General features: G+C 45.8%; 1 protein-coding gene across 1 annotated transcript in view; it reads right to left on the bottom strand.

The window, feature by feature from the left end:
• The window catches only part of GTF2H1 (general transcription factor IIH subunit 1), a 345,280-nt gene that overhangs the window by 105,093 nt on the left and 225,615 nt on the right, over positions 1-14,572 (bottom strand). Inside the window, exon 11 of the mRNA XM_069223752.1 lies at positions 8,835-8,952. Coding sequence (XP_069079853.1) covers positions 8,835-8,952 — 118 coding nt within the window. The remainder of the gene's footprint in view (positions 1-8,834; positions 8,953-14,572) is intronic.

Genomic DNA, 14,572 nt, shown 5'->3' with positions numbered 1-14,572 from the left:
TGCTTGACCAACATTTGCTTGTTGTTGAGATAACACATCTGTGGACCATGTGGCTGCTTTGCATATGTCTGCCATTGGTATATTTCCAAAAATTCACATTGAAGCTCCTTCCTTTCTGGAAGAACGCGCTTTAGGAGTTACTAATAGTTGCCGTTTAGCTTTCAGATAGCAAGTTTGAATACACTACTATCCATCTGCCCAATCCTTATTTGGCTGTTGGAAAGTCAAAAAAATTGTTTGGATTTTCTGAAGTCTTTTGTTCTCTCTATTTAATACATGAGAGCTCTTTTGAGATCAAGGGTGTGGAGAGCTCTTTCAGCAACTGAATATGGCTGTGGAAAGAAGACTGGCAATTCCACTGACTGATTAATGTGAAAAGGTGAAATCACTTTGGGTAAAAATTTGGGATTTGTCTTAAGTACTATTTTGTGTTTGTGTACTTGGAAGAAGAGTTCTTCCAAAGTGAATGCTTGAATTTCACTTACTCTTCTTAGGGAAGTTATTGCTACCAGGAATGCGACCTTCCATGAGAGAAATTGAAGAACGCAAGAATGCATGGGTTCAAATGGAGGACCTATAAGTCTTGTGAGCACAATGTTAAGATTCAATGCAGGAGCTAGTGGAGCTGTAGGTGGAATAACTCTTAAGAACTTCCATAAAAACTTTTACGACAGGAATTCTAAACAGTTTGGTATGTTGTCTGTTTTGGAGGTAGGCTGAAATTGCTGTTAAATGAATTTTAATGGATGAATATCCAAGATTTGCTTTCTGTAAATGAAGCAAATAACATACAATATCCTGTATTGATTCTCTAAGTGGATCAATGTTTTTAGGTTGGTAGTATTATACAAAACCTTTTCATTTATTTACATAGCACTGCCTGGTTGTAGGTTTACGTGCTTGTTTTAGAATGTCCATACATTCTGATGGAAGCCATAGGTATCCAAATTCTATGACCTCAGGAGCCAAATCGCCAGGTTCAGCATACTGGGATTGGGAAGCCCGATCTGACCCTTGTTTAAAATCAATAGGTCTGGTCTGTTTGGGAGCTGGTGATGTGGTACTACCGATAGATCCAATAGTATTGTGTACCAGTGTTGACGTGCCCACATGGGAGCTATGAGTATCACAGTAAGGGAAGTGTAGGAAGTTGGCTCTGTATGCACTATTTCAAAGTAAGGAATAGTATGCACAGAGTCCAAGGGTTCCCCTTAGAGGTAAGATAGTGGCAAAAAGAGATAATACTAATGCTCTATTTTGTGGTAGTGTGGTCGAGCAGTAGGCTTATCAAAGGAGTAGTGTTAAGCATTTGTTGTACATACACACAGGCAATAAATGAGGAACACACACTCAGAGACAAATCCAGCCAATAGGTTTTGTTATAGAAAAATATCTTTTCTGAGTTTATTTTAAGAACCACAGGTTCAAATTCTACATGTAATATCTCATTTGAAAGGTATTGCAGGTAAGTACTTTAGGAACTTTGAATCATTACATTAGCATGTATACTTTTTACATAAAACACAATAAGCTGTTTTAAAAGTGGACACAGTGCAATTTTCACAGTTCCTGGGGGAGGTAAAGTATTGTTAGGTTTCACAGGTAAGTAAGTCACTTACAGGTTTCGGTTTTTGGTCCAAGGTAGCCCACCGTTGGGGGTTCAGAGCAACCCCAAAGTTACCACACCAGCAGCTCAGGGCCGGTCAGGTGCAGAGGTCAAAGAGGTGCCCAAAACACATAGGCTTCAATGAAGGGGGTGCCCTGGTTCCGGTCTGCCAGCAGGTAAGTACCCGCGTCTTCGGAGGGCAGACCAAGGGGGGTTTTGTAGGGCACCGGGGGGGGGACACAAGTCAGCACAAAAAGTACACCCTCAGCAGCGCTGGGGCGGCCGGGTGCAGTTTGCAAACACGCATCGGGTTCTCAATGGTTTTCAATGAGAGACCAAGGGATCTCTTCAGCGGTGCAGGCAGGCAAGGGGGGGGGGGCTCCTCGGGGTAGCCACCACCTGGGCAAGGGAGAGGGCCTCCTGGGGGTCACTCCTGCACAGGAGTTCCGTTCCTTTAGGTGCTGGGGGCTGCGGGTGCAGGGTCCTTTCCAGCCGTCGGGAAATGGAGTTCAGGCAGTCGCGGTCAGGGGGAGCCTCGGGATTCCCTCTGCAGGTGTCGCTGTGGGGGCTCAGGGGGGACAACTTTGGTTACTCACGGTCTCGGAGTCGCCGGAGGGTCCTCCCTGAGGTGTTGGTTCTCCACCAGTCGAGTCGGGGTCACCGGGTGCAGTGTTGCAAGTCTCACGCTTCTTGCGGGGAGTTGCAGGGGTCTTTAAATCTGCTCCTTGAAACAAAGTTGCAGTTCTTTTGGAGCAGTGCCGCTGTCCTCGGGAGTTTCTTGTCTTTCTTGAAGCAGGGCAGTCCTCAGAGGATTCAGAGGTCGCTGGTCCCTTGGAAAGCGTCGCTGGAGCAGGTTTCTTTGGAAGGCAGGAGACAGGCCGGTAAGTCTGGGGCCAAAGCAGTTGGTGTCTTCTGTTCTTCCTCTGCAGGGGTTTTTCAGCTCAGCAGTCTTCTTCTTGTAGTTTCAGGAATCTAAATTCTTAGGTTCAGGGGAGCCCTTAAATACTAAATTTAAGGGCGTGTTTAGGTCTGGGGGGTTAGTAGCCAATGGCTACTAGCCCTGAGGGTGGGTACACCCTCTTTGTGCCTCCTCCCAAGGGGAGGGGGTCACATTCCTATCCCTATTGGGGGAATCCTCCTTCTACAAGATGGAGGATTTCTAAAAGTCAGAGTCACCTCAGCTCAGGACACCTTAGGGGCTGTCCTGACTGGCCAGTGACTCCTCCTTGTTTTTCTCATTATCTCTCCTGGACTTGCCGCCAAAAGTGGGGGCTGTGTCCAGGGGGCGGGCATCTCCACTAGCTGGAGTGCCCTGGGGCATTGTAACACGAAGCTTGAGCCTTTGAAGCTCACTGCTAGGTGTTACAGTTCCTGCAGGGGGGAGGTGTGAAGCACCTCCACCCAGAGCAGGCTTTGTTTCTGTCCTTAGAGGGCACAAAGGCTCTCACCGCATGAGGTCAGAAACTCGTCTCTCAGCAGCAGGCTGGCACAGACCAGTCAGTCCTGCACTGAACAATTGGGTAAAATACAGGGGGCATCTCTAAGATGCTCTCTGTGTGCATTTTTTAATACATACAACACTGGCATCAGTGTGGGTTTATTATTCTGAGAAGTTTGATACTAAACTTCCCAGTATTCAGTGTAGCCATTATGGAGCTGTGGAGTTCGTTTTTGACAGACTCCCAGCCCATATACTCTTATGGCTACCCTGCACTTACAATGTCTAAGGTTTTGCTTAGACACTGTAGGGGCATAGTGCTCATGCACATATGCCCTCACCTGTGGTATAGGGCACCCTGCCTTAGGGCTGTAAGGCCTACTAGAGGGGTGACTTAGCTATGCCACAGGCAGTGGGAGGTTGGCATGGCACCCTGAGGGGAGTGCCATGTCGACTTAGTCATTTTCTCCCCACCAGCACACACAAGCTGGCAAGCAGTGTGTCTGTGCTGAGTGAGGGGTCCCTAGGGTGGCATAAGACATGCTGCAGCCCTTAGAAACCTTCCCTGCCATCAGGGCCCTTGGTACCAGGGGTACCAGTTACAAGGGACTTACCTGGGTGCCAGGGTTGTGCCAATTGTGGAGACAATGGTACATTTTAGGTGAAAGAACACTGGTGCTGGGGCCTGGTTAGCAGGGTCCCAGCACACTTCTCAGTCAAGTCAGCATCAGTATCAGGCAAAAAGTGGAGGGTAACTGCAACAGGGAGCCATTTCTTTACAGGAAGTGTGACAGAACTTGCTGACCAGAAACAGAGTTAATGGTAGAGGGGGGAAAAAGCATAAGCAAATATCCCTGACCAATTGATCCATAGAGCATTGCCCTTAGGTGGGTATCTGGACGTGAAGTTTTGGCATTTTGCGTTTGCTTGTTGCGAAAAGGTCTATGTTTGGTATTCCCCACATTTGAAAGTAATATTGAATTACTTGTGGGTAAATCGCCCATTTGTGTATTTGTTGCTGCGTCCTGTTTAAGAGGTCTGCTAGCTGGTTGTGTATCCCTGGGATGTATTCCGCTAGCAGGTGAATGTGATTGTGAATTGCCCATTTCCAAATTGTTTGTGCTAGAAGGGACAATTGGGATGGGATGGGATGGGATGGGATGGGATGGGATGGGATGCCATCATTCCCAGCCTCATGACAAACCTTACTGTGTAAGTTTGATTGATCTGCAGTTTGGGATAGGAGTGTGTGAAACGCTTTGATTCGTTGTGGATTTGGGTAGGCTAATGCTGACTGAGTGTTCAGAACAGCTCCTAGATAAGGTTGAATTTGTTGAGGCTGAAGGTGAGATTTCTGGTAATTGATTGTGAACCCTAATTTGTGTAGGGTGTCTATTGTGTATTGTGTGTGCTGTTGTCAGTTTCGAATGGAGTTGGCATATATTAACTAGTCGTCCAGATAAGGGAAGACATGTACATACTGTCTTCTGAGGTATGCCACAACTACTGCTAGTCATTTTGTGAATACTCTTGGTGCTGTTGTTACTCCAAAGGGTAGTACTTTGAATTGATAGTGCTTGCGCCCCTTAGATCTAATGCGGTCATGTAGTCTTGTTTTTATAACAAGGGAATGACATACTGTAGAGTGACCATGTGGAAATGCTCTCACAGGATATATTGATTTAGAGGTCTGAGATCGAGAATTGGTCTGAGTGTGCCATCCTTTTTTGGTATGAGGAAGTATAGCGAATATACCCCTGTCTCTTGCTGACTGATGGGAACCATCTCTATTGCACCTTTGAGTAGAAGAGGCTCTACCTCTTGTTTTAACAGAGCAATGTGTTTGAGAGAAATCCTGTGTAAACGGGGTGGAATGTTTGGTGGAGTGGAGATAAGCTCTAGGCAATAACCTTTGCGGATAATTGACAGTACCCATTGATCTGTTGTAATTTGTTGCCAGTGAGGATGGAAATACTGTAGTCTTCTTCCCACAGGGGATGTATGTGGTTTGGGGATGCAGGGAAAGTCACTGCTTTAATGAGGTGGAGGAACCTCTAGCGGCAGGGGATTTACCTCTGGATCTGAAAGTGTGTCCTTTATAAGAACCCCTGAAAGATCCCCTGGGATAATATTGTTGTCCCTGTTTTGTTGGGAGGTAGAGGCCTTGGACGTTTGTGGCTTAAACCCTCCTCTAAATTGAAGTTTAAGCAATAAGCCCCAAAAAGGTGTTGTATAAAGGGCTGCCATGGCCTTTGCTGTCTCAGAGTCCTTTAATTTGTCAATGGTTGTATCCACCTCCAGTCCAAAGAGTTGCTGCTTATTAAAAGGCATGTTAAGGACCGCTTTTTGTATTTCAGGCTTAAAGCCTGAGGGTCTCAACCAAGCATGTCTCCTTATTGTGACGCTAGTGTTTATTGCCCTAGCTGCTGTATCAGCCACGTCTAGTGCTGATTGGATCTGATTAGCAATGGCTTGTCCTTCTTCCACTACCCGTTGTGCTCTTTTCTGGTGTTCCTTGGGGAGGTATTGCAGGAACTCCTGCATCTCGTCCCAATGTGCCCTGTCATACCTGGCTAAAAGAGCTTGGGATTACCAATTCTCCACTGATTTGCAGCCTGAGTTGCTATTCTTTTGCCTGCTGCATCAAATTTGCGGCTGTGTTTTTCCAGGGTAGGAGCATCCCCTGGACTGGCTATTTTCCTGTTTCCTGGCTGCACTAACTAAGATGGAACCTGGTGGTATCTGCTGTGAAATAAAGACTGGATCAGTTGGTGCAACTTTATATTTTATATCTATTCTAGGTGTTAATACCCTGGCCTTCACTGGTTCTTTAAAAATTTCATTGGCATGTTTTAACATACCCGGTAACAATGGAAAACACTGATATTGTATGTGAGTTGAGGATAGAGTGTTAAATAGAAAATCCTCTTCTGTTGGCTCAGAGTGCATCTGATAGGCTGCTGCTCTGGAAATGACCTGATTATAGGGTGTGGTATCCTCAGGTGGAGACGGTCTTATGGGATACAAATCAGGATCAATGGGTGTGATTGGGTCAGAGTCATACATATCCCATGGAGCCATATTGTAAATGTTATCACCCATATAGTTCCCATGTGAAGAAGCATGAGATTGTGTGGGTGAAGTTGGTGGTGGTTGAGCATGAGGTGGTGGAGAAGAGGGAAGATAAGGTGAATGCGGTGGAGAAAGATGTAAAGTCGTTGGCTTCGCTTTATGTTAAAAGATTTTCACCAGTGAAGGGCCTGCATCCAAACTCTTTTGGAATACCAATTTCCTCTTTGTAATTGGAGGAGGAAAGGCAATAATCTTTCCAGTCTCTTTCTGGATTTGAATCCTCCTTTGTTTTTGGTCCATGACATCAAGAATGGGTCTAATGTCGGTTTCATCTCCCTCCTGTTCTGAAGATGAAACTTGTTTTCTGCCTGCTAATAAATGTTATTTAGGCTTGGTGGCTGCATGCTTCATACGGGCAGAAAAAGTGGTCTGATCGGTAGGGGAAAGTGTTTTCCCGCCGGAGAGGAGCGTGGATGTTTCAGCTCCGATGTGGTATGAAGCAGACTCGGTTCCGAAGTGGAAGCCTCCATCTTTTGACTAGACGCCTAAACAGGCATGAGTCTGTTCGTGGGAGTGAGACTTTGCCTTTTTCAGCGCCGAACCAGAGGGTCGGTCGATGATTTGTTGTTTTCGGGTCAAACCATTGCCAGCAAGCAGTGGTAGACCCAAGGCCTTCTGTGATTTCTTAATTTGTTTTTGATGGGAAGGGGCTGGTGTACTCATGTACTGTGCCGCAGGGAGTACCTGGCTGTCCTCATCTGAATCTCGGTCAGAGTCTCGAATGGCAACTGCAGTCAGTGCCTGTTCCTCCCCAAAGATGTTGGGAGTTTGTTTGGTGGGCTTCGACGCCATCTCCAAACGCCTTGCGCTCCGATCTCGTAAGGTCTTCTTCGATCGAAAGGATTGACACGGCTCGCAGGTCTCTTCTTGGTGGTCAGGAGAAAGGCAGGAGGTTGCACAACGAATGCTGGTCGGCATAGGAGAACTTAGTGTGGTACAGAGGACAGAATCAAAATGGAGTCCGACCCATGAGCCTATGACGCAGTAGGCCCGAAAAGGGAGCGGGTGCCCGAAAGGGCGTTTAATCGATCCTGCCGCTACAATCAGATCGAGTGTAGTCAGAAACGCGATCAAAAACGATACCGACATTAAGGAAGAAGAGGAAAAAAGTTCCGATAGTACCGAAAGTACCAGAGCGAGAGGGAACACGTCTTTTAGACAGTGGAAAGAAAACAATCTAACAAAGGAGTCAATGGCCATGCGCACCATCACCGAGAGGAGGAGTCAATCAATCTTGTGACTCGAAAGAAGCTTCTTTAAAGAAAAACAACTTATAACACTCTGAGCCCAACACTAGATGGCGATATATGCACAGCATGTGTATCTGCAGCTACACAGGCCATTGAACATTATATTATATATATATAGATAGATGCAAAAAACAAAGGGGAACTCTGGGAAGTTCCCAAATTTAGGTGGAGAGCAGCTCTAGTAAGGAGCACCCTGCAACACCAGCGACACTCTAGATTTGCTCACCTCAAATGTCTGCTTATCTAGCAAAGCTTTTAAGCATAGGATCAGCACAGTGCTATCCATGCCAAGCTAAATAATGACAAAGTCTTATGCCATTTGTACAGCAAGTGATGCGTCACTCTAACCCTTAAAGGGTAGGTAGTGCAGGGTTCCTCATATAACCACATGCACAATGAGTAGCAAGAACAGCGCATATCAACAGAGGAACCTTTGTTTACATACTGTGCAACATTTTTTTTTTTTGTAAATGGAGATTCAAAATCTGCCATAACTGTGTAAATCATTGTGTAAATGAGACCTTCCCCTTATCTAAAATCGAAAGGGGTAATTATCCCACTCACAGGCTGGACCTCTAACCGCCACTCCTTCCCACACACACCACAACAATTTGCCTGTTCTAACACGCAAGAAAAAATAAATAAATAAATAATAATAATTAAAATAAATAAAAAGAGTACATTAGCTTACTACTTTGACATCCCTACACTATGCAAGGAGAGGCAATGGAAGGCCAAGAAGACTGATTTCTACTTGTGGCAGTTCGCTACAGCCAGGTCTCTCGTGCTGCAGCTATTCAGCAGATAAATCCTTTCAAGCAGACGTGCTGGCCTCATACATAAAGGACAGAGAAGAAAAACCTCACAGCATCACAGATCACATGTTTGGGCCTTGCAGCATCACAAGAAGTGTTTGGGCCTAGCAGCAGCACATGAAGATGCAGCATTTGAATGTAATTGCCTGTGGAACAAACCCCATAGCAGGAATCTAATACTTAAACCAAAATGCATTGCAGTACGATACAGTGTAAAGTAAACATCAAAGCAGCACCAATATCAGAGAACAATCCTACAAAACAATACGATGCCGTAAAAAATACAATTCTAACAACAGAACATTTAGGTACTATTAGAGGAGTTCTAGGGGCACACAGCAGAAATGTTAATGTTCGGATGTTTTATTTATAAAACATTTTGGTACCGTAATTCCAAAAAATTTACATACATTTTTTATCCAATATAGAAAAACAGAAAAGAGCTAAAGGTCTAACATCGGTGGCAGTAGATTAAGAAAGCTACAGTGCATAAAAGGCTTGAAAGTAGATAACAAATAACCGTGTAACGGAATAAGGGATCGTTAAAAAATGTATGTTACGCACATTAAAATGAAAATAATCATAATTCTTACCTGAGTTAATTTAGGCAAATAGTCTTCCATTTCTTGTTTAACACTACTAAAAGAATTAATCATATCCTGACTGGTTGCATACCTCTGAGACTGAATTGGTGTTGGTCCATGGAAATACCTAAATCAGAAAGAGAAAGTAGAGAGTTGAAAGCCAGAAAGGTTCCATTCAAAATTGCTCTAATAATTTAATAATCCCTTTATACTACAGTGGGACACCTTTAATGCAATATGTAGCACTTAAAATAAGTATAAAATAAAACAAATCAGGTTAGCAGAAATATGCAATGAGTAAGGTACAGTTTGCTTGCAAGATGCAAGTAAACTGAAGGATTAATCTGTATCCTTTGGAGAGACTTTATCATGTTTAATTTTCTGTGGAGGAGAATCCTATGACAATTACTAAAACTGTGTACTATGCAACATGACATCTTTCTTTTCTCCTACCTTCAATTTCCCAAATGGGCTATTATAAGAGGTTAAGTTTGTTTCTGGCAGAAGAGTAAGTAGGAAACCGAAGCTAAAAATAGGAAGAACTGAAAGAAAAGTCTGGTATTATACATACCTTCCAAAACTCAACATTTACAGTTGTCCGAGTTCTACGTTTACTGCAACAACCAAAAGAACTTCAAAAACTACCGAAAACTGTGATGACGGACGACACAAACTATTCAGTGGACTAATGTGCGGCATGCAACGGCTATCTAATTAAATACTTTCTGATGAAGGAGCGATTGTGTTGCTGCTTTTTAGGTCGAGCACAGCAGCGTGCGAGCGCTGCTTTTCCAGAACGTGTTATGTATCTGGGATTTTAGCCACATCCACCACACGCCCATCCCCATCACTCGTTCGTGGGGCTTCCCTTTTAAAAAAAAATTTTCGTTGGTAACTGCTTTAAGTTTGTCCTTCCTTAGGGCAGTTTTGTAAACGTCTTGGCTGTCGACCCTGTTACATGGATAATTGCACTTTTGCAGATAACTTTAACTGCGAGCAAACTTTTTTCCTTTAGTCTCTCCTTCGCGCTCAGAGACACTTTGAATCTGCTTGCTTATGTCAACTGTTTTACTTTTTATTTTCAGTTTGTGCGGCAAGAAAAGTCCAGTTAGGAATTTACAAGACTAATAGCTCTAAATCGAGCAAACGCAAGACCCGCTGCACTGCAAATGCTTGTTTTTTTTAAAACTCAAAATCTTTGTCTCTTGGCTCGACAGTGTAAAAGGGTTTTCTGTTCAGTGCAAAATAATAAGTTTAGTGCAGAATTCCTAGTAGAGACAGACATGTGGCCTAAAAGATTTATATACACCTCAAAGGCCAATTTAATAAGCCTTATTTTAAGCGTCTTGAATGTACAATGGTATAGAATCCGTTTAAACGCATCTTGCTCTGTAAGTGTATCAGACTGCTCAAAGGTTTTCCAAATCAGTCCCTAAAATTGTTGACGGAATGCAAATTAAGAATTCACGCTGGGACATGCATTCAGTGACATCGCAAAGGGATATTTTGCAAGTCTCAAGCAGACTTGTGACACAATGTTTGCTTGTTATGCCTTGTGATGTTACTTAGCACAATCTGCTAGTTGTCACCAATTAAGTCTTAAACAAACACTCTGCACCTGGGTCTATTCATTTGGTCACAGGAGCGAATTGGATGCTGAATGAGAGCTCACTAAAACCGATTGTTCACATACAAGAGGAACCTATTTTTCCATGAATAGGGATGTTGTAGGGAGCTGGCTCTTGATATGGTATATCAAAATGAGATTTATGGTGCAAACAGTTCAGGGATTCCAATTACTAGTGGGCAGGGGATTGCCTTAGCAATCTCAAGGTGCTCTATTAGGGGGTATGTGGTCAAGAAGCCTTACGCTTATCAGAGAGGAGTGTTAGACATTTACCATAAGCACACAGTTAACAACTGAAACACTAATCAATAAGGAGATCCACACCAGTGGTCAGAAACATGTCTGTTGGCGGCAGGCTAGTTAAAACTAGTCAGCCAGCACACAGGTAGATGGTAGGTTTTCAGCGGGTAGCTCTAAGGTGCATGTATTAACAAATCCCTCACGAGAATCAGTGAGTTAATACAAAATGTTTGATACCAGATGTAGGAAGTTGGCTCTGTATGCACTATTTCAAAGTAAGGAATAGTATGCACAGAGTCCAAGGGTTCCCCTTAGAGGTAAGATAGTGGCAAAAAGAGAATACTAATGCTCTATTTTGTGGTAGTGTGGTCGAGCAGTAGGCTTATCAAAGGAGTAGTGTTAAGCATTTGTTGTACATACACACAGGCAATAAATGAGGAACACACACTCAGAGACAATTCCAGGCCAATAGGTTTTGTTATAGAAAAATATCTTTTCTTAGTTTATTTTAAAAACCACAGGTTCAAATTCTACATGTAACATCTCATTTGAAAGGTATTGCAGGTAAGTACTTTAGGAACTTTGAATAATCACAATAGCATATATACTTTTTACATAAAACACATATAGCTATTTCAAAAGTGGACACAGTGACATTTTCACAGTTCCTGGGGGAGGTAAAGTAATGTTAGTTCTTGCAGGTAAGTAAACCACCTACGGGGTTCAAATTGGGGTCCAAGGTAGCCCACCGTTGGGGGTTCAGAGCAACCCCAAAGTCACCACACCAGCAGCTCAGGGCCGGTCAGGTGCAGATTTCAAAGTGGTGCCCAAAACGCATAGGCTTCAATGGAGAAGGGGGTGCCCCGGTTCCAGTCTGCCAGCAGGTAAGTACCCGCGTCTTCGGAGGGCAGACCAGGGGGGTTTTGTAGGGCACCGGGGGGGGACACAAGCTCACACAAAAAGTACACCCACAGCGGCACTGGGGCGGCCGGGTGCAGTGTGCAAACACGCGTCGGGTTTTCAATAGGTTTCAATGAGAGACCAAAGGGTCTCTTCAGCGATGCAGGCAGGCAAGGGGGGGGCTCCTCGGGGTAGCCACCACCTGGGCAAGGGAGAGGGCCTCCTGGGGGTCACTCCTGCACTGGAGTTCCGATCCTTCAGGTGCTGGGGGCTGCGGGTGCAGGGTCTTTTCCAGCCGTCGGGATTTTAGAGTCAGGCAGTCGCGGTCAGGGGGAGCCTCGGGATTCCCTCTGCAGGCGTCGCTGTGAGGGCTCAGGGGGGACAACTTTGGTTACTCACAGTCTCGGAGTCGCCGGAGGGTCCTCCCTGAGGTGTTGGTTCTCCACCAGTCGAGTCGGGGTCGCCGGGTGCAGTGTTGCAAGTCTCACGCTTCTTGCGGGGATTGCAGGGGTCTTTAAATCTGCTCCTCTGGATACAAAGTTGCAGTCTTTGATGAACAGGGCCGCTGTTCTCGGGAGTTTCTTGGTCTTTTGGAAGCAGGGCAGTCCTCTGAGGATTCAGAGGTCGCTGGTCCCAGGAAAAGCGTCGCTGGAGTAGTTTTCTTCTGAAGGAGGTAGACAGGCAGGTAGGGCTGGGGCCAAAGCAGTTGGTGTCTTCTTCTCTGCAGGGGTTTTTCAGCTCAGCAGTCCTCTTCTTCTGTAAGTTGCAGGAATCTAAATTCTTAGGTTCAGGGAAGCCCTTAAATACTAAATTTAAGGGCGTGTTTAGGTCTGGGGGGTTAGTAGCCAATGGCTACTAGCCCTGAGGGTGGGTACACCCTCTTTGTGCCTCCTCCCAAGGGGAGGGGGTCACATTCCTATCCCTATTGGGGGGGATCCTCCATCTGCAAGATGGAGGATTCCTAAAAGTCAGAGTCACTTCAGCTCAGGTTGCCTTAGGGGCTGTCTTGACTGGCCAGTGACTCCTCCTTGTTTTTCTCATTATCTCCTCCGGTCTTGCCGCCAAAAGTGGGGCCGTGGCCGGAGGGGGCGGGCAACTCCACTAGCTGGAATGCCGTGTTCCGCTGGAACAAAGGGGGTGAGCCTTTGAGGCTCACCGCCAGGTGTTACAGCTCCTGCAAGGGGGAGGTGATAGCATCTCCACCCAGTGTAGGCTTTGTTACTAGCCACAGAGTGACAAAGGCACTCTCCCCATGTGGCCAGCAACATGTCTTGAGTGTGGCAGGCTGCTAAAACCAGTCAGCCTACACAGGTAGTTGGTTAAGGTTTCAGGGGGCACCTCTAAGGTGCCCTCTGGGGTGTATTTCACAATAAAATGTACACTGGTTTCAGTGTGCATTTATTGTGCTGAGAAGTTTGATACCAAACTTCCCAGTTTTCAGTGTAGCCATTATGGTGCTGTGGAGTTCGTGTTTGACAGACTCCCAGACCATATACTCTTATGACTACCCTGCACTTACAATGTCTGAGGTTTTGCTTAGACACTGTAGGGGCACAGTGCTCATGCACTGGTGCCCTCACCTATGGTATAGTGCACCCTGCCTTAGGGCTGTAAGGCCTGCTAGAGGGGTGACTTATCTATACTGCATAGGCAGTGTGAGGTTGGCATGGCACCCTGAGGGGAGTGCCATGTCGACTTACTCGTTTTGTCCTCACCAGCACACACAAGCTGGCAAGCAGTGTGTCTGTGCTGAGTGAGGGGTCCCCAGGGTGGCATAAGATATGCTGCAGCCCTTAGAGACCTTCCCTGGCATCAGGGCCCTTGGTACCAGGGGTACCAGTTACAAGGGACTTACCTGGATGCCAGGGTGTGCCAATTGTGTAAAACAAAAGTACAGGTTAGGGAAAGAACACTGGTGCTGGGGCCTGGTTAGCAGGCCTCGGCACACTTTCAAATCAAAACATAGCATCAGCAAAGGCAAAAAGTCAGAGGGTAACCATGCCAAGGAGGCATTTCCTTACACAACCCCCCCCCCCCCCCCTCAAACGAACAAGGATGAGACTAACCTTTCCCAAGAGAGTCTTCATTTTCTAAGTGGAAGAACCTGGAAAGGCCATCTGCATTGGCAGTCCCAGGTCTGTGTTCCACTATAAAGTCCATTCCCTGTAGGGAGATGGACCACCTCAACAGTTTTGGATTTTCACCTTTCATTTGCATCAGCCATCTGAGAGGTCTGTGGTCAGTCTGAACTAGGAAGTGAGTACCAAAGAGGTATGGTCTCAGCTTCTTCAGGGACCAAACCACAGCAAAGGCCTCCCTCTCAATGGCACTCCAACGCTGCTCCCTGGGGAGTAACCTCCTGCTAATGAAAGCAACAGGCTGGTCAAGGCCATCATCATTTGTTTGGGACAAAACTGCCCCTATCCCATGTTCAGAGGCATCTGTCTGCACAATGAACTGCTTGGAGTGATCTGGAGCTTTTAGAACTGGTGCTGTGCACATTGCTTGTTTAAGGGTGTCAAAGGCCTGTTGGCATTCTGCAGTCCAGTTTACTTTCTTGGGCATTTTCTTGGAGGTGAGTTCTGTGAGGGCTGTCACTATGGATCCATATCCCTTCACAAACCTCCTATAGTACCCAGTCAAGCCAAGGAATGCCCTGACTTGAGTCTGGGTTTTTGGAGCTGCCCAGTCCAGAATAGTCTGGATCTTGGGCTGGAGTGGCTGAACTTGGCCTCCACCTACAAGGTGTCCCAAGTAAACCACAGTTACCTGCCCTATCTGGCATTTGGATGCCTTGATAGAGAGGCCTGCTGATTGCAGAGCCTTCAAAACCTTCTTCAGGTGGACCAGGTGATCCTGCCAGCTGGAGCTAAAGACAGCAATATCATCAAGATAAGCTGCACTAAAGGACTCCAAACCAGCAAGGACTTGATTCACCAACCTTTGGAAGGTGGCAGGGGCATTCTTTAAACCAAAGGGC

This window comes from Pleurodeles waltl, chromosome 3_1 (genome assembly GCF_031143425.1).
Source record: "Pleurodeles waltl isolate 20211129_DDA chromosome 3_1, aPleWal1.hap1.20221129, whole genome shotgun sequence".
NCBI lineage: Eukaryota > Metazoa > Chordata > Amphibia > Caudata > Salamandridae > Pleurodeles > Pleurodeles waltl.
This window is presented reverse-complemented; position numbering and strand designations above follow the sequence as displayed.